Raw genomic sequence first — 21,114 nt, forward strand, 5'->3', positions numbered from 1 at the left:
CTTTACCTATCTATCCCCATTTGAGTTCATCATTGTTGTCCCTAAACTTGGCCTTTCTTTTATGTAATTTAATTTCTAGAAGCTCCACTCCCCCTTGGGCAATCCTCTGTGGCCAAGTATCTCTTTTTTAACAAGAACATCATCCTATATCCACCATAGCTAAATAATCCTCTCAATATTTACATTATGACTCATCTCTTCAACATCCTAGAAGAGAACACATGCTTCAATTGTAAACATCATATTCAACATAAATTTTTATCTAGTTGAACTTCATGTTTTTTCTTGTAAGTTATGATGGTTATTAGTAAGTTTTGTCAAATAAATCACAATGCTCCTCCACTTCACCTCCAAAATCATATTGCAAGATCATCTAGAGATAAAAATGGGTCCATGAGAGTTCCATGTGGCTAACAAGTTTAAAGAGGTGGTATCTCTTGTTTCCTTGGGGTTCCCTTTCCTCTCATCAAATGTTTTAGATTTATGGATTGATCTATCTAACTCTAGAGTCATAATCATTTTCCCTTTCATTCCCAAATTGTAAACCTTGCAAAGCATTTGTTTAAATATTCATTAGTCACATTATATGATATACCACTTCGGTGTTTTTTATTAAAACCCCAAAGCTTTGGTTCTCCAACAAAAGCAAAAAACTTTATGTTTGATACCAACTTGCAATGTGCATGTATTGAAATTGAGCAAATACTACAACTACAAGAGTAATTGAAATAGGCAACAAAAGACATGAAAGCAATAAACCTCAAAAGACAATGGAACACAACAAATTGAGGATACACCCGCACATGTGAACTCAAATTATGTTCAAGGGAGGGAATTTCTAAGACATCAATAAGAAAAGCCTCTATTTATACTAAAACTCGGTAAAACCTCTTAAAATAAAACTCAAGTTACTACTCAAGTGTTATATATAAAAATGTCTCTTTACGAATATTGAAATACGAAAATATTAAAATTTAGCACTAGAACATTATTACATCATAAAAGTAATAAAAAATTTAACTTGTGGAAAAGGTCTAATGCAACATAAATATTTTGATTACATATACATATATAGATAAGCTAACATGAGTAACTCACTAACATAAATATGATGATATTACATTTGTGTGTATAAATTAGCTAATATGATTAACTTACTAACATGATACAATACTTCTTATACATATAACCAACTCAAAATCATTTTTAGGCCCACAAGGAAACTTCATAGTACCAACTACAAAATCAAACACAAAGATATGTGTGTTTCTATCCTAGTGTGTTTCTATCCTAATACTATGGAACATTACTTGGTTTCAAAGGTATATTTAAAACATCAAAGTTACCCTAGAGTCAACATAGGTACATTTATGTCATCAAAGTTGCCTTATAATCAATAGAAAGAAAATGTTTATATTGCAAATAACCACATGATACTATGGAACATCAAAGATACATTACCCTAGAGTCAACATAGGTACATTTATGTCATCAAAGTTGCCTTATAATCAATAGAAAGAAAATGTTTATATTGCAAATAACCACATGATACTATGGAACATCAAAGATACATTTAAAACGTCAAAGTTACCATAGAGTCAACATACATACATTTATGTACATCAAAGCTGCCTTATAATCAATAGAAAGAAAATGTTTATATTGCAAATAACCACATGGAAAGGGGCTTTACCATTTTCCTTTTGTAAAATTATACATATTTATTTTTCTAAATATTGTAAAATTCAATTCACAAATTTAGGAACCACCACCTCGAGAAGTATAATTGAGAAGTATAATTAAAAAATAAATAAAAGACACACTTAGCCAACCACCATTATTATTATAAAGATAGAGAGTTGGAATTTTCTTCTTAAAAAGCGATTTTTTTAAAGGTTGCTAGATCATAATGTTACAACTTGCTAGCATTGTATAAAAAACACATTCTAAATGTCATATGCCAAGAGAGAACTAAGTCTGAATACTGTATTTTTGCGGGGAAAAAATAGTATTCAATCAGCACAGAGATGTTATCCGAATACAGAGGAGAATATTTCATAAAATTGGATTGTTTAATAAAAATTAAACTGATATATTTCACATCTTTTAATCTCTCCTCAAAGCAAAGCTTCCATCATGGAACCCCACTTTCTAGAGAATGGGCAATGAAATATTACAAAATTATGAGATGAATAACGTAAGTATCTCTCGCCTATTTTTCATAGTGAACATCTGAGCTAGAACTCGAGGATTATAAGATAGCCATCCATTTCTATTGTCAAGAACTCTAAGAAAAGCTTTCTACGCACTGATGGTCGCTTAGTAAACATGGTAACAAGGCATCATTATGAACAGCCATATTCCACATTTTTTCACGTCTTGAAATTTTACAATGCCTCAAAGCAACATTGAGAGCCATCGATCTAACATGTTTTATAAAATAATTATTCATCAAAGAAACTCCTGGCTTGATTTCCACAGCACCATGAGATGCACTGAAAATACACAAATTACTTTGAGACTGCCCTCCCAAACTTCGTCTCGATCCTATTCACCTATTCATTATAAAGATAACGTAGACAACGTCATTTTCCTTTCTTTTAGAGAGCAAGTCACAGAAACAGTTTACCTAAATACCTAAGATAGTTCTTATCTGATCAGGGGAATGCCTCAGCACAGTCCTTGGCTCCGGATATCCATTCTCAGGATCAAGGACTGCATTATACACAAGCTCGTAGGATTCCGCAAGCACCCTTGAAAGTCGGCTGCAAACCTCAGTACGCAATTGAGGAACCTGCAGTTGCTGAAATTCTGGAAGGGCACCCTCACTGCCAGCTACAAGCCCAAAGAAAATTTTCAAGGACTCTGCAACTGAGGATAGTGACATCTCTTCCACTTCTGCCAGTGGCTTGCTTAAATCAGATTCCTCCTTCAAGACAATTTCAGACTGTGAATGCTTTTTTAAGTGATTCCGTATGTAAGAAACCTTTCTGTCCACAAGAGTATTAATGTGCATTTCAATAGCTACACTAAGCCCTCTTACAAATGTTGCGGCAACCTCATGTCCCATCAGTGGTTGTTGAATAGCTGACAAACAATTGATAAGGAAAATTTTACGCAAAGATTCAACCTGCAACAGAATACCAATTTAGATACTAAAACCAGAAACAAGCTACTATCACTTATCATGACTATGCTCTTTGTAATCCACACACCCAAAAGTGACCCCCAAAATAAATAAATAACTCCCTCTAATCATACAGCAACTAGAAGAGACCTTCCCCTGTAATTGCAAATTGTCAAACAGTTAATTTTGATGCACATTGCCCACTGAAACGTGTCAGATAGACAAGACAAAATATAAACAATGAGGAGTATGGGAATGGTGGATACAGAAAATATTGAACAATTAAAGCATGTTCGGCAAACTCTGAAGGAACAAATTATAACAGTTCTGAGCTGGAAAGGTGTATCTGGAGAAACATTTGAAGGGATGGCCATCAAAGCAAGTAGAATGGATCATAATAAAATGTATGGGTTTTAAGTTGTAACAGAAAACAAGAAAGCCTCACAGATGAAACAAGCCTCTCATTTCTGTAAAACTGTACAGGTTCTAAAGGCAGATGCAAATATATAAACATATGTGGCCAATAAAGTTCATCATAGACAATCAAAGTCGAGATTTAGGTTGTTACAAATAGAGAAGATTACTGAATGGTTAAGTTGTTATTAAGTACAAAAAGAACAGGATCTGTATACGATATAAGCAGAGGAGACACAAGGTATCAATTAATGCTTCAGGCTGAAGCTCAAGGGAAGAAAACAGCCCAAATCTCATACGCAGTGGAAACAATGATACAGGAGAATTTGAATTTCCACCAAGGACTTGAACGTACATTTTCACCTTCACCTTTGGATACCATCACAAGTTACTAGAAGTGCACCAAAACAACCTACTAGAGCAATGTGTACTTGGGAACTGTGACAACAAGATGTAGCACCCACAAGGTGTAAAGTCCCAATCACCAAGGTTTTAGTTTTGTCCAACTCAAGAAGGCTACCCACTGTCACCTGAATAGCTCTTCCTCTCTCTTTAGGATGGCTCTTCTCCAACACAAGGCTATGGAGTGGAGGTCCTAGATGATGTTAGAAGTGGAAGGCTTAAACAAAACAAATAGTTGCAAGAATGGTGAAAATATGAATGGTTTGAGAACAATAAGTATGATAGAAACCCTGGGACTAGTGCCTACCAAATCTTGGGAAAAATAGAGTCAAGGAACAACACTCTAGAGAGCGTTCTTTTATGAATAATTGAGGAAAGGTTTGCAAATAGGATGCCACAATGAGCCTTAAAAATGCTGGAAATAACTGCATAAATAAATCCTTAGAGCTCTATTGGTGCCACTCTTGAACAAGTTGATGAAGGTGCTGCTCTAAAATGATATATTAATTACAACCACCACTTGTGCTGCTCTACAATGATATATTAATTAATACATGCAGAAATACAACAGCAGAAGGAAATAAAAGGGAGAACCTCCTCACGTTATTCCTATCCAAATGGCAAATATTCTATTTCATGGCCTCTTTAATACATGCAAGAGGTTCCGACAATTATCCAACAACATAAAAAGCATGCAAAAATTTAAGCCTCGCAATGGTAAAATGATATCGTGAATCTTACAATGGAGATAGAACTTATCTTTCTTGAACCTTACAATGGAGAGAACTTCCCTTTATAACGGAGAGAGAGCTTCCCCAAATGTCCCAACCACAATTCAAATGGAGAGAGAGGTTCTCTTTATAGAGTGAGTCTCTTCTCTCATGCAATTAAATATCATTACCCTTCTAACTCCACGACAAGCCAAATGAATAGTAAAATAATGTAGTAGTTATATCTCTCCTCAATCCATGGTTGACCAAATCAAGGCATGCAGAAACTAACCTCTCCAATCCAACTCACCCCATCTAAAGATAGAGTAGTATACAACAAATAATGTTCATGAAGGGGTATACCACCAAAAGTAAGCACCAAACCAAGTCAAATGACAAGTGTCCACATGAAATGCACCCTCCAAGAATGCATACATGCAAGATATAATAAAATAATTCTCCACATGAGAGGATGTGCTCCAAGGTCCACCTAGGAGAACTCGCCAAGTGCACCCAACAGTATGCATGAGAGAATAAACAATATAATAATCCTCCTAGGAGATGCTCCACAACAACCTCCTCCAAAAAGTGCAAGAGGCCCACAAGATGAATGCAACCAATCCACATATGAATCCCAAGGCAACCAACTCCATGGAGGACTGTGCAAGGTGCCAAATAGATGGAGCACTTCACAATGAAAGATGTGGTCAACCCAAAAATAGCAAGTGAAATATTCTCCAAATGTACACCATCCAAGACAAACATCAAAAATAGCAAGTAGAAACTTCCCCATGTACATCTTGTAATAATAATCTCCAAAAATAGAAAGGAGACCATGAAAAGTGCATGCAAAAGCCTCATGTGTGGCCATCCAAATATGCCAAATACCTTCCAGTAAATGCCCTCCATAACCACCTCAAATATAATAATATACATGCCAAGTCAAAGAGGTGAGGACACTATCCAAGAAGAGGTGCCAAGTGTATATGAAATACCCATGCAATAAAGATGAGAGAGTACCTAGGAGAGGTGCACCCTAAATGACTATACCATATAACTATCTCAACCACCCAACAAATAATATAATATACTCCAATGAAGTGTGCCATGGGAGAATATGCCAAGAATCATTAAACCTCATCAATAAACCAATAAAATATTCCTCCATATGCAATGTCATAAAGATTTCCAACCAATCCAAGAGAGTGTGCACTAAAGAAGTGTACTGAAACAAATAAAATAATGCATGCCTTGAAAACTATGCCCAAGAAAGGGAGCATGCCACTAGAAAGATTCAATTGACTCTAACTAATCCCTTCATGTGTGAAAAGGAAGATTGATAGAGACAAAATATATTGCTCTAAGGCATGAAAAATATATAATAAAATAGTAATTATGAATGTGTTAATATTACAATGAGGGCTCGGCTTAAACATGGCCTAAGGTGCTTGTTTGAAAATTCGTGACCTTTTTTAGTCATATCCTTCATAATTATTATTATTATTATTATTTATATATATAATTTTATTATTTTTTAGCTTAATTATTATTTATTTTATATATAGCATTGCCTTCCCCCTAAGAAATGCTTTGTCCTCGAAGCATAGGTAACAAAGGATGTTGTTGACAAAAATTCTTTATCTCCCAAGATACATCTTCTTCCAGTAGGTTCTTCCACTAAATGAGATATTCTTTAACTACTCAAAGCATAATTTCTTTTCTCTGGTAGCAATGATACCTTCTTATTCTAAAATGGTCTTCCCTTCATCATCTAAACAAAGGAGTGTTCTCTGTGAAGTTTGGTGTCTTCCCAACAATCTCTTGAGGCAAGATACATGGAAAACATTTTGAATGTGGCTTTTATCGAGTAGATCCAAGCGATATGCTACTTCGTTGATCTTTTTGTCAATCCGATATGGTCCATAAAACTTCGGGGCCAACTTGTTCTTTCCATGTTTCAAGGATAGGTATTTGTAAGGTTGAAGCCTGACAAATACCCAATCTCCAAACTCAAATTCTCTCTCCAACTTATGTTGGTTGGCTTGCTACTTCATACAATTTAATGCAATACTTTTCTTTAAGCTTCTAAAGGACCTATTACCCACCAAAAGTGGGTAACCCATTAGAGATTTTTTTTCTCCCCATTGGTCAGCCAACCAACCAACAGCTCTATGATGATACACAGATAGCTTCACTTCAGAATTCTCCACTCACACTCCGGTCAATGCTCTCTCCCATCTATCTTGTTTCTTGAAGGAAGGTGGGTCATCTATCAAAACATACACTACCATTTCAGAAATCATGTGCTTTCATTTAATGTTTTGAGGCATACTAATATGATTCACAGGCCAAACTGGATGATTGACCGCCCTTGATTGTACCCCTATTCCTATGCTTCATCGGGAAGGCTATCCTTTGCCCCTAGTCCAATGTGACCTCCCCTGAGAACCTTCCTTCGTGAGGGGTCCTAATAGGAGGCATTGATTGATATAATTTAGCCTTCCTTCATGAGGGGCACTTGCCACCTTCCATGTTTCCCTTATTATCAACATCCATTCTTTGGGTTGATTATCATTAGCCATTGGGATTGGCACCTTATATCCTCATCTCTGAGTCAAGGCTAGGAAATTTGTTGTAAGAGGTAGATAAAAGCAGATGAAGACACGGATAAAGAAAATGTAAAACGCAAAAGATGGCTAGCACATAAAAAGATGGCTAGGACATAAAAAGCACGTGGGAAATGCCTAGCATGAGCTTTACCCCGTCATTAGCCATCACCCAACTCCTTACCATTTCATGCTCTATCTAAATAAAGGAATTCGTGAATGTCCCAACCCCGCTGATCGATAAACTGCTACATTTTTATGGGGCGTTGAAAAAGCATAAAGCAAGTTGGGTCTCCTAAGTGATGTAAGAAAGAAAGATAAATCATTAAAGTAAAAGGCTCACCAAAGGGGGTGGAAAAAGCATGTCGGGGATAGGGGTAACTCATGCTTCCATGATTGCTCCCTCTTCCCATTATAGCACATAAAGATGTTGGACCTAGATCAACTAGTACCATGGCTATGGACATCTTCTTTGAAGTATTGCCCCTTTCCACTGTTGAGAAATCAATGTGTTTGTATATTAGGTAGATTTCTCTTTTATGATAATTGCTTGTGAATGTTTGTTGGATTCTTATTATTTTATTATGTTCTTTTTCATCAAACAATTATCAAAAACATAAACATGAAGATCACAAGAGACAATAAACACAAGATAGGCTTCAAGCCAGGGCAAACCCCACAAGGGGGAAACCCAAACCAACATCTCTTCTTATAGAATCAAATCAAAGTGAGACATTCAAAACACAAGGCCAAGATCAAGACCTTCACAAGTGCCCCAAGTCATCCCTCCATTCTCTATCAAGTTTTATCCTCAATGTGATCAACTTCATCTGTCACAAACTTTTCTTTCTCATAGAGCTACTCATCTTTCATGTAGATGTTTTATCCTCAATGTGATCAACTTCATCTGTCACAAACTTTTCTTTCTCATAGAGATACTCATCTTTCATGTAGCTTGTATTACACACACCTTATAGTCCTCTTGAAGCTCGCATATTACAGTCATTACAGTCCTTCTTGAGTTTCCCATATCATCTCAAAAATAGTTTCAGTGACCTGCATTATTATCACAAAAATCCAGCCTCAGGAGCAGGGTTGCGAGGGAGCAGCTTATTTGTCCATCTAGAGGGCCGAATTGGACCTGTGGAAGATAAATTGACTTTTTGATACAAGATAAAAATAATTTTCTTTTTTCTTACAAGGAGTCCAAATAGGACTTTGACTCAATTACAAATACTTGACTCAAAAAACCCTATGAGCATGAGAACATGCCTTGACTAATAATTATTTTTCTTATTTTGCTTTTACAAAATACATTTTGATATAAGTATAATAACAATTATGAAGACCGAACCTATTTACATTTTCAAAACTCCCTCCTAACTAGGGAGGATTCATAATTACACAATTGGTAAAAGGATACTCTCAAATTGAAATATTCTCATAAGAAGAGTCGGATTGATAAGTCATCATCAAGCATCAACATCATAACTAGCATTGTCAATCTCAAAAATAGCAAGACCTTGACTGATAAGCTCTAACTTTCCACTAGATTAGAGCACAATGCTAGGACGCATACATTTGAACACCATCACTGTTGGGAAAAGTAACTATGTTCGGTCTTCAATAATGTACTTGAGTCATTATGTAATGTACTTGTCAAAAGAATAAAGAAAAGAATTTCATTATTGTAACAATGACTTATTACAGCATGGGTTTCATGCTTGGGTCATCATTATATTAGTCAATGTCCCCATTGTGGACTCCTAGGATTAATATTGAGTTCATAGAGTCATTGTACATTCGCAGATACCCTTCTTGGGCTTTCGGATCATGTAAAAAGATTTTGTATCAAGTCAAATACGAATTATGTGTCCTCCCCATCATGTCAGCCTAAGGAGATCAAGTCAGCATAAGGACTCCCATTCGACCCACAAGAAGCCTATATATTGTAGGAGGTCAAAGTCATTTGGAGCAATCACTCTCAAGCAAGTTCGATATCTCAAGAAGAGCTGGTGAAGTGCGAAGTTTGTTGCTGGGAGGACAAAAGAAGTGTGAGTTTGGGGGAGTCTCTAGAGAAGAGGAAAATCGAACTTTTGGTGCCTCTCTCTCTGTTTCATGGTCTGGGTTGGGAGATCGAAGTCTCCTAAGATTTCATTGTTGTCGTAAGCTGCATGTTGTCGGAAGTTGCGGAAGTTGCTTTCTAGTTGAAGTTTCTGTAAGGGGTCGAAGATCTTGGAGACTGACATGGTGTGGAGGGAAAATCTGGTCCTAGTCTAAGGTAAAGAGTCTCAAAGAATATATTGAAAGGAAGAATTATCTAGACTGGGTTTTCCCCTCGAGGTGGGTTTTGCCCTGGCATGTGCCTATATCTTGTGTCTCTTGTTTTGTGATCTTCATGTATGTATAATTGTCTGATGAAAGATAAGATAATAAAGAAGTAAAAGAAGCCAACACACTCGCAAGTAATTATCAAGAAAGGGGAATCAAACCCTAATATAATATCCTTGATTTTCCAACAATCACCACAGCCTCTCAAGGCACATAACCCTTCTGGATGTTCACCAACTATGTCCTACTCCTTCTAGGACTATTCTTATCTTGGATTCCCAATCCTCAAAGAATATCAGTCCTCTTCGACTACTCTTATCTTGGATAACCTGCCCTATCCTCAAAGAGTATCAGTCCTCGAGACTACTTCCTATCTCAGATTCCCAATCCTCAAGGAGTATCGGTCCGAGATGCTTATCCAATCCTCCATTCTCCTTACCAATGCCTTCACTAGACTTACGGTTGTTAATCCTGGCCTGGTGCATGACAATTATATGCTTTTCCTAAGTCTAATTTAGGCTAAGTTACAAATGCAATTTTCTCACACTAGAGCAAGTGCCTAAGGAGACTTTGGATGACTTTTGCCCACTTAGGCCTGTACAGAAGTACCTGCCCAGGCTACAATCATCAACAAATAATCCTGTAAACAAGCTATTGAAAGTGGTTTCTCTTCACCACTTGTTATATAATGATTTCTTTAGGTATTGGCTTTCTAGAATTGAAAGCAACTGATTCCAGCCGACATATTACCAAGAAATTATGAAAGTGAGAGGAAGTAGTTCAACAAAGCACTTCAAAAAAAAAAAAATGTTACCACTTGGTGATTGGTTAATAATGAGATTAATTCACGTATATCTGGGTAATGTAGTGAAAAACTCAAGCAATAATCTAGAACAGAAGCTAGAGTACAAATAAATATAAACCAACTTGAACATTGCAAAGTCAAGATATGGAAATCTTTTAAAACATGCTATTCTCTATTCTGAAAAGAGGCAAGAAAAATGGGGATATGGAAAAAATTTAAAATACACCTGTGATGAAGGTGCTGCAACATTGTTGCTCAGTATATCCTCCATAGATGATGATGGCCTCTTCCCTAACTTATGACCTGAATCAAAGCCAGTGCTGTTTCTGCGGTACGACTGCGATAGGCCTTTGGATTTATAAGCCTCTGCAGCTTGGTCACACATCTGCCCAAATCCATTATAGTAGTAGTTTAGTTTTTCATAGCCTGAAAATTGATCCTTACCTCCCATCCTGACCAGATAATATCTAATGTACATAAAATGGAAGCAGTTGCAAGACAGATACACAAAATACTCATATGGTCTCAATTTACCACTTCAACAACCATCAGCAACTAAATAACTACCTCGCCTAAACAAATTAAAGCTTAACCCTCTTTATTACCAATTGACCATGTTACTGTTTTCACCAAGATTATTCCATTACATCAATATCCCCCCAAAAAAATGTAGACAGTATACTTTCAAAAACATCAGTGTCATATAAAAAGCTATATTGGAAATCACTGAAATATGCAGCAAGTAGAGGACAAGTGATGTGTTAATGCAAAAAGAATATACAAATTATTTAATCAAATTTGAAACCTTAGAATAAAAACCTTTGCACAAAGTTCCATGTGATTAAAATGGTATAATAATCTTACAGCAGTAACTTATAAGCGAAACTGAATTGTGGCTTTCCCAAACAATATACTCAATACAACAACAGCATTGCATTCCATGCAAATAAATCAAACTGGAATGTCAGAACACACTTTTGAATTAATCTACAAATGTATGACACTGTCTTAAACAAAATGTAATAGAAAAAAGTCTGAAAGATTTAAATAAGTGTTAGAGAAACCAGCTCAAGCTTTGGCACTCTTGGCTTGGTAGGACTCTTATTGTTGGACAACGAAATTTACATTGGCTTGTTAGGACACTTATAGCTAGACAACAAAAACTTACCAGGTGGACCTTCTATCAATTTTTACGATGGCCACAATTGAGAATAGCTTAGGAACAATTAGTATGGCAATAAATTGACAGTTCAAGATGTTGCCATTAAACATGACACATATAAAATTTAAGACACGCATCTCAGAAAATATCAGAATTATAACCAAGAAAACAACATGGATAATAGAAGAAATCTCAATAACTGAAGCATTCAAGGTAGCCAACTGCACAACCATATATATTTACTAATCCAGTTGGTTCAAATTGCAGTTATTTATTGACAAGTTTCATAATGGCCATTTATTTAGAAGCTTAACAACAGCCAAATATTTTCAACTTCAATCACTACATTCTGGCTTCCTATTCCAAAAAGCGTGTACTGAAGGTAATGGATGGAATGAAGTGTGAATACTTCTCAACCATATTGACAAAGTATCATAAAATAGATAATAAATCGCCTACTAACCTCTATAACACACCGCCTATGTAAAATTTTATTCTCTGATTCCAACATTTCCACTGCTAGAAATGACTTTTCTAATGGTTTTCATGCTATTCATTCAGTTAACAAAAAGTACAGCACTAGAAATGGACTGACAGCGCCCCAGTTGACGGAGAACCATGATAATCCTAATCTTCAATAGCAAACCACATTCTAACAGACAAGTTGACAACACATAGTTGACTAGCAGCAAACCCAAACAAACATGCACCCAAAGGAGGTAACCCAAAAGATAGATGTGAAGGCCAACCCAAAAACATAAAATACATTGCTACAGTGGACATCAGGTTGCTTGAGGCTCCCATGGTCCCTGTCTGATCCCCGTCATTTGCCATGAAGTTGCCAGTTAAAAGTATACTCAAGTTTCAAACGTTTTCTCATGCAATCCAACAAGAGATGGATAGATGCTTTTCCCACCACTAATCCTATCATTCTCTCTCTATGACACCCATAGTCTTGCATGTACCACAATTTGTTGTCAGCGTAACTCCAACACCATCCCTGTGGCAGAGATGATGACACATGCATCTATGATGGGACTACAAAAGGGAATTGCATCTTTTGTCTGTGAAAAAGCATTTTGACATATTAAGTCTTGGAACAGATTCTGGTCCTTGGCACATTTCAAGAAGACACGCAACATTAGTTAACACGAAGAATCAAATCTTGCAAGCATTTCAATAGCCAATCATCCCAGTTAGAGTTCTGGAGCTCATCTAATGCAAGTGACGTGCTAACGAACCACTGAATAACTTCAACAAGCACCTCTACAATTCTTTTGACAATTGCCGGGTTATGATTCCAGAAAAATAGTGTATGAAATGACTTGTACAGGCATTTTCACAATCCTTGTGCATTCCTCTCATGAACACACACCCACGGATCTATTAAGAAGCATAGGTATATATCACAAAATGTGTCAATCTCACTTTAAGCACGGACACTACCCTCTTCATATGTCAGTAAGCCTTACGAAAAGAAAATATTGACCTTTCAGTTTCAACTGCACCTTAATCAGAAAGGAATGACATTTTTCTATTGCCATTGCAAATTAGAGCACTTAGGGAATGACTACCTGCTCAATCAATTGGCATCAATCTCCTCTACTCCATTAACACAGTTCCAACCAAGAACCAAGACCCCAGATAGCTATTGTTCCTCTCCTTTCAGTCACAACCCCAAGTTATCCCTAAGGTATACAAAGGAGAACTGTCCTATGCTATTGATACATCCTCACCAGTAAATAGACAAACGAAAAATACCACCCCATCACATGCTTCTCGTTCCTCTTCTTTCAGTCACAACCCCAAATTTTCCCTAAGGTATCAAAAAGAGAATTGTCATACACTATTGCTACTTGCTTTGCTATAAAGAGACAATGATATCTTATTTCTAGGAGTAAATAAGTAACCATAGAATGATGTACCTGTATAATCGGGTTCAACAAAGCAGATACAACAGGCTCAAAATCAGGCTTCTTTCCTGATGCTGGAACCAGCATACTGTTATAAGTATCGATCAATTCAAGGCAGACTGAGACTCCTTCCCCTACAGCTGGTGGTGGAGAGAGATCAACAGCGACTAAAGAAGGGTATCTCAATAGCTTGTCACCTCGAGTCTTCAGGATGTCAAAAAAAGTTCGCTGTGCAGCATCTTTAACATGAAAAAGTGTAACAGAGAGAGCTGTTTCTTCCCCCAACAAGTCTGAAATCTGCAAGTCTAGGGAGAAAGACATGAGAACTTTTAAGTCTCTATTGACGCCCTCACATTCAATCAATCAGCCAAACAAGAAAGTGTAACATTACTCACCGTGTAGCTGTAGAACTCTAAAATATTGCTCAATTTAAATGCCAACAAAAGGCTAGGCTGAGACTGCAAAACTTGCTCCACTCTTACTTTGAATGGACGGCAAACCCCTTCGAAAATACGATCCAGAATAAAAGACATGCCCATTTCTGGCTTGACATAATCTCCATCTAAGTCTCTTGAAAAACGCCGAGCAGTGGGTCCAATATTGATGGTCGCATCTGGGCTAAAAAGAGCGAGTACAAGCTCTCTCTCAGATGCCAAAGCCTTCCATTGGAAATCACCATTAACTATTAGCAACACAAGAATATAAAAATACAATATAAAAAAGCAACATCAGTGATGAGTTAAATTCGTTCACCTGGTGAAGCCAACCTAACATGTCACCAACATATCGTAAAGGATCATGGGCATGCACTTCTATAGGTCTTGGCATTCCACCAGGACCTCCACGAGTAAGAGCACTAATGAAGCGCCTGAACAATGCATTGTGTCGAGTATTTGCAACCTGGGTCCAAATATATTATCATTTTGCAGAGCAGACAAAATGCGTAAATTTCAATATGCATTTAAGGGGGAAAATGTTTAAACGTTTTTATGGATGATACACTCTCTGTACTGAATCGTTATGGCTTGGATTTTGCTCACCTCTTCTGCACAATACTTGAAGAGGACAGGCCTTTCCTTTAAGCACCGAGCTGCTGTCTTCAACAAATCACTTACTTCAGGGGTATCATTATCACCCAGGTTCCGACATTCAGCTTGTACCCATCTGCAATGCAAAAAGGAAAATGAGCTATACTTTGTATGATCTAAAGCAACCAGAAAAATGGTATAAAAATGATGTAAATAATCTCCAAGTCAAACAGAAGATCTCTCCCTTGTATCCACATCCCATCTTTGGGTTGGTTGCTATCTGTCACCAGTATTAGTTCCTTGTTTTCCTCGTCGTTCAGTAGAGGCCTGGAAACTTAGCCCTAAGAGGTTGATGCAGCAAAAAGAAAAGAAAAAGCATGTGCCATAATACTAAAATGCAAAAGATTGGCAGGGATAAATGAAAGTGTGTGGACAAAAGCCCAGCCTAAGCTCTACCTCCCTCATTAGCCCTCGCCCAATTCCTAGCTACCAATCAAAACCAGTTGAACCAGCCAGTCTGGTTGTCTTAGGCCCTAACCGATTTGACCAGTGGCACAAATCTAGAAAAGGTTGGTTCCATACCAAACCGACCTTTTTTAACTAAACTAAACAGTTGCGTACATTGCAATTAAATACCCTCGGAACACTTTTTTTTAAACAATAAATTATGGGCAGGGCAGTGTAATATTCAACCCTAGGGCCCTAGTAATGGTAATGTTAAATTCTTAAAGTAAAAGGATGAAAATGAAAGATAAAGGAGAATGTCACTAGATAAAGAAGAATGTAAATGAAAGTTAGTTAAAGGCGAATGTCAGTAGATAAAGAAGAATGTAAATGAAAGTTAGATAAAGGAGAATGTCACTTTTACTTGAATTTTTAACACTACTATTAACAATGATTGAGTCATTCCAACCTCATTGGATTTCACATGGAGAAAATGGAATTTTAGATCCCATTCATAATCCAGCAAACTTAACAATTTTCAAGATTTCTGAATTGGACAGATTGCAACGTTCCCATTGGATTCTGTCATGTATAAGGGTTTGGAACTAGCATTTAATCAAGAGCACCAAGCCAAACCCTCTATATACGTCGATGTTGGGGGCATTGATTGTTGGACTCCTCTATCATGGCCCGTAAAAATGTTCCAATCACTCAAATAAAATATTAATTTGACATGTTCAGCTTCTCCTATCTGATGAGAATCCCGATAAAGGCAATGATTTTGATAACACAGGCAATGATGATTTTGATAGCGTGACTTTTTTGGACTCTAGAGGCCGTCAATAGCCTCTTTGTTGATGTATTTTTGGTTCAAAGATGGATTGCACTCGGTGCTATTTTAGTTGTATGCACCCTTGCTATATATATGAGAAACTTCGTATATTTGTGTATAATAGTTCGGATTCATATGGATGCATATGAATGTATATATGTTTTTTCCAAAATTTGTATATTTATGTATTTTTTGGTCAGCCGATTTTTCTCCTATTTTTTCCCAATTCTAGTCCAATTTCCGGTTTTGGTGTCGATCGGTTTGATGATTGGATTAGTTTTGATAATGTTGATCTAAATAAAAGGAATTTTGATTATCCTATACCTAATGAGTAATGAAAAGCTTCAACTTTAAGATGTCAATTATGAATTAGTAAAAGGTTGCAACTCAAGCTATATCTACATAGAACAAGGCGTAGAAGAGGGGCGGTAAGAATATGGGCTGAGGAAAGGGGTAACTCAGGTCCCACGATTGCTCCATGTTCACATCATAAAGCTCATGGATGTTGGAATTTCATAATTGGTACAAAGACTATGGTATCCTCCATGAAGTAAACCCCTACCATGTCATTAATCACTTGCACTTGCTAATTGACAAGTCAACCAAGGAATTGTTCCTCCCTACAGGGTTGGAAGCAATGTTGCAAGAACCCCACCCCCCCCCCCCCGTTCAAAAAGGCAGATTCACGTCTCATGCAATCGAAATCGAGGTTTCGCACTTTTTTCACGATTCTTGGTAAATCAAAACAACGATGTGAGGAGAGCTTGGAGTAAAGAAGGGTTGTTATCTACAATATCCAAAGAGGTAAGTGCCAACCCCAATTAACTCCCTCATTTTCTTGTCATTCTTATTTGTATTTTTTCTCCTCCCTCCCCTACTCTTTCCCATTCTTTCTTCTTGCTCATTTTATTGCAGGTTGTCCATCTAGATTCTAAAATGGTGTTCTTTTAAATTATCATTCCACTTTTGGTTTTCATGGTGTTGGTGGAGAGTAGGCATAGAAGGGAAGAAGTGAAAAAAGAGGATTGTGGTCACACTCAATGACCCAATTTATGATGAGGAAGGATTTGAAGAGGAGGGGGATGACAAGGGCACTAGAATGCAAGGGGAAAAGGTTATATTGACACCCTTGTGGAATTATGTGACAAAACATGAGGGGGGAAAAGGTGGTTGAACCTTCAAGTTTTTGTGCCCCCATGATTGTCATGGTGGAAAACCTTATAGTGGTTCATATGTGTGAGGAGGCATCTTTGTGGGGTAATGGGCAATGATGACGAAAATGGTCCCATAGGGATTTCAATTTGTCGTAATGTTTGAATAGAACAAAGGAGAAAATACATCCAAATAGAGGAGGTTGCACAAAAGTTCAGCAAGAATCAAGTGCAACCTCTAGATTTGGTGGCCCGTCTCCTCATGGTGCTTCTAGAACATTTGAATCTAGAATAACAACAGTGGATTTCCTCGATATTCGTGGGAGGGATGATGTGGATGCAAAAGTGGTCCAATTTCTTTGTGCTTGTCGTATACCATTCAATGTGCTTCACTCTCCCTACTGGCATGATTTGTTTAAGGTCATCAATGAAGCCCCAAAAGGATACAAGAACCCCAACAATGAGAAAGCTAGAACTTTGTTATTAGACCGAGAAAAAGTAAAGGTTCAAAGAGCTTTGACACGATTTACAGATGAGTGGGCAGATTATGGGGTATCCATTATATCAGATGGTTGGACAAATGTTAGAAATCAACATTTCTTAAATTTTCTTGGTGTTTCTGCTAGCGGGGTAGTGTTTCTTGCAAGTCATGACTCCATTGTTGTATCTTCTCAAAACATTGTAAATCTCCTATTGAGAACAAACAATGATGTTGGTCCTAATAATGTGGTTCAAGTGATCACTGATAATGCAACAAATTGTAAGGGAATAGGAAAAATCATTGAGCCGTCTCATCCACTCATCTTTTGGTCCGGGTGCTTGGTGCACACATTGAACCTTTTGATGCATGATATTGTGAAGCATAAAGAAATTGGATAGATTAATCAGCTATACAAGAGTGGGAAGAAACTCATTAAATATGTCACAGGGCATACAAGGGTCAATTGCTTTTATGGCACTTACTCCAAGTTGCAATTCCTTAAAATTTCAAAAACTAGATTTGCAAGCTATTACCTCACCTTTAGGCGCCTATTGAAGGTGAGACAAGCTTTAACTTCTATGATGACATGTAATTCATGGGATGAGATGAGCATTGATACAAATGGTGCTCATATAGTCAAGGACACTATTCTTAACAGTTACTTTTGGTCACAAGTTAAATATGTTTTGCAATTCATCGAACCAATTTATTACATGATCAAGTTTGCAAATTCAGATCGACCAATAATTGGGGAAGTGTATGAGCAGGTGGACAGCATGATGGGGCAAATTAATGACATTGTTTACCCTAGAGATATCACCTTGTACGATTATATTCATACATAGGTGGGAAAACGATGGGAAATGCTATGAATTCCATTACATGCCTTAACATATGTTCTTACACCTAAATACTATCATCCATCATGGCTTTCAACACCAGCACCTGGTGGGGGGACCAAGATAAAACCACACCAAGATCCAAAGGTTCTAGCTGGTTATACGAAAGCATTGGATAAATTAGTCCCTGATGAGGAAGAGTGTGACATGATACAGGAACAATTGAGCAATTATATCCTTGGCATTGGTGCATTTGGGACCAATCATGCAATTAGAGATCGTGGGAATTTGTCTTCTCTTGAGTGGTGGAATATGCATGGAGGTGCTACTCCACATCTACAATGTTGGCAATATGAGTGTTATAACAGGTGGTAAGCACCTCTTCTACAAAGACCTCTTGGAGCACCTATAGTTTCATCCATAATGTTAAAAGAAACAGGTTAAATGTAAATCAAGAAAAGAGCTTGGTTCATGTTCATTACAACTTATGATTGTTGTCCCATTACTGTGAGGAGGAAAAGAATAATAATGACCTTAAGATTTGGGAGAAAAATCTAGAGGACGCCAGTTTGGAGGTTTTTGTGTTGCATTTAGAGCGATTGGAGGATGTTCTTATCCAAGATGATGATGATCGATATGAGAAGGCACCCCCATCAGGTACCACGATCCCCATGTTCCATTCTTCAACAACAGCAACAGGGGCTTCATCTTCAGTTCCACAACTTCCACAGCCACCATCTTCTTCATTACCACCACGTCGAGGCTCATTTAGTGGTCATGGTGTAGATTGGTGGGATTAGTAGATACATTCATAGTTCACTACTTTTGTCATAGTCAAAGTCTAGACTTTAGTGTTGTGAATTTGAATTTTTCAGTCCTCCTAGTTCAATGTGTAATTGGTGGTGGCCAAGTGGCCTATTTTGTAAACATTATTGTTCGGTCCTGACTCATGTTGACAATTTCTCACTTATTAGATAAGTTATTTGAAAGTTTTATGATCTTATATTCTAAATGTCTACTTTTATATGCTTAAAATTTTGATACTTTGTACATTTCTACCTTCTATTATTTGTGATATGCTTAAAATTTTGATCTATGTTTGTAATTGCTAGAATCTAGATGGTTGATGCTCAAACAATTAATCAATGATGTACAATGGATGCCATATTTATCTTGATTTATGTACAAATATGCATGTTTTCGTATATTCTACAACTAATTTGGTATTTTGGATGTTTTTCTTGAATATATATATATATGTTTTTCTTCCAAAGATTTTTGGAAAATCATGCTTTTGACTCTTCGCTTCCAAAAAATGTCCCTGCTTTGTGCAACACTAGTTGGAAGCACCTAATAGGGCCTTATGATAAGCCTCCCATATCTAAGCATGGTTGATTACAAATCATAAGCTAGTGAGGCATTTGAAGAAGATGCTTGTGTGTAAGTACTTTGATGCATTTTACATTAAATATAGCCCACCTTGACACACTTAGTGTCCTTGCACCTATCATGTTGATCTCACTTGATTCCATGAGTATGTTTTAGATGCTTGCTCCCAAGTACAACTACCATCCCTTGAGGGATTGTATGATGCTTCTTCAACGCCTCAACGAGGACATCCAATCCCATTTGATGACTAGTTTAGGAACTAGAACCAGGTTGTTGACCACTTGTTAAGGAGCGTTAACCTTCGGATTTATTCAACACAGTTGATGATACTCTCCTCTCCATCCAAAACCTGAAATACTACAAAACTAAGACAAGATGTTGCCTAGAGAGATGATGCACCCCAAAGACCATAGGATGCCCCCACGCTAGCATTGCACCTTCTTGATTGGCATTGCTCTATTTCTAAGATGATTTGATCATCATGATGACTAGACATCCCTCTAAGGGATATGGTACATTGCTCAACATGATGATGTCATGCCCTAGCTCCATCATGTCCCTTTAATGTGGCTTGGATTGATGGCATGGGCCTATTTGATGATGACGCTTTATGGAGGAAACCTTTGCTTGTGATTCAACATCTTTTGAGGAGGGTATGTGGCTTTGGAGCAAGGAGCACCTTCTTGAGTTATGCATGGCTTGTTTTGATGAAAGATACACTTTTAGATGATGACATCATCATTGAAGACAAATTTTATCACAAGTGTGGCCTAGTTGACGCTTCTTTTTTTATGTTTTATCATTGATACAGTTATCTTTGGGGGTCTCCTTGTGACCTACCCAACTTGTAATCACATTCTATATTATTTTTAGGGATTTTAGTCTAAATTTAAGCATAATTCAACTTGTTTCCCTCATGTAAATAGAGGGAGGTCAAATTGTTCTTGAATCATTGTCACACCCACACTTGAGTGTGCACACTAGCTTGTCTCTTTTCTCTTGGTTGCTATGGAGCATTAAATGAGCAAATTGTCTTGGGGATGATATTATGATTGGATGGATTTTTTCCTTGGATGACGAATGGTGATCTTTTGGTGATTTTGTGCAAATTTATTGTAAGTATCTTCTTCCATCTTGTATTTCTTGTAGAATTAGGGTTTCACTTAAATTTACACCAAAGTGTTGAATCTTTTATTATTAAAAATGTAGTGATAAAGGTCTTTTGGCTTGTGCCTTAGCCAATGAAGACCTCGAATTTGTCCTCAAGAGTTAAACTTTCGTTAGGATGAGTTATTTCCAGTTTACTATAATAATCATCAAGTTTGCATGTGTAGAGTTGAAGCTTCAGTTAAGTGGAGTGTTCATCAGTTTGACTACAAAATGTGGTGGCAATTGCAAGTTCAGTTAGAGTGAGTTAGTCTTCAATCTTTATTGAAGGAACAACAAGTTACGAACTGCAGCGTTGATTGGAGAGGGAAAG

The 21,114-nt window shown here is 37.1% G+C and overlaps 1 protein-coding gene across 1 annotated transcript in view; it reads right to left on the bottom strand.

Annotated features, from left to right (window-relative positions):
- Window positions 1-2,053: 2,053 nt before the first annotated feature.
- LOC149146644 (conserved oligomeric Golgi complex subunit 6-like) overlaps window positions 2,054-21,114 on the bottom strand; it is a 58,393-nt gene continuing 39,332 nt past the window's right edge. The window contains exons 5-10 of the mRNA XM_089452971.1: window positions 14,511-14,634; window positions 14,224-14,370; window positions 13,866-14,129; window positions 13,483-13,767; window positions 10,622-10,780; window positions 2,054-3,130 (exon numbers count right to left, since the gene is read on the bottom strand). Of these exons, the coding sequence (XP_089309097.1) occupies window positions 2,630-3,130; window positions 10,622-10,780; window positions 13,483-13,767; window positions 13,866-14,129; window positions 14,224-14,370; window positions 14,511-14,634 (1,480 nt within the window). The 3' untranslated portion in view covers window positions 2,054-2,629. The remainder of the gene's footprint in view (window positions 3,131-10,621; window positions 10,781-13,482; window positions 13,768-13,865; window positions 14,130-14,223; window positions 14,371-14,510; window positions 14,635-21,114) is intronic.

The sequence above is a fragment of the Pinus tabuliformis genome, chromosome X (assembly GCF_031772625.1).
Source record: "Pinus tabuliformis cultivar Carrire ecotype Pingquan chromosome X, CPIR1, whole genome shotgun sequence".
In the NCBI taxonomy this organism is placed as follows: domain Eukaryota; kingdom Viridiplantae; phylum Streptophyta; class Pinopsida; order Pinales; family Pinaceae; genus Pinus; species Pinus tabuliformis.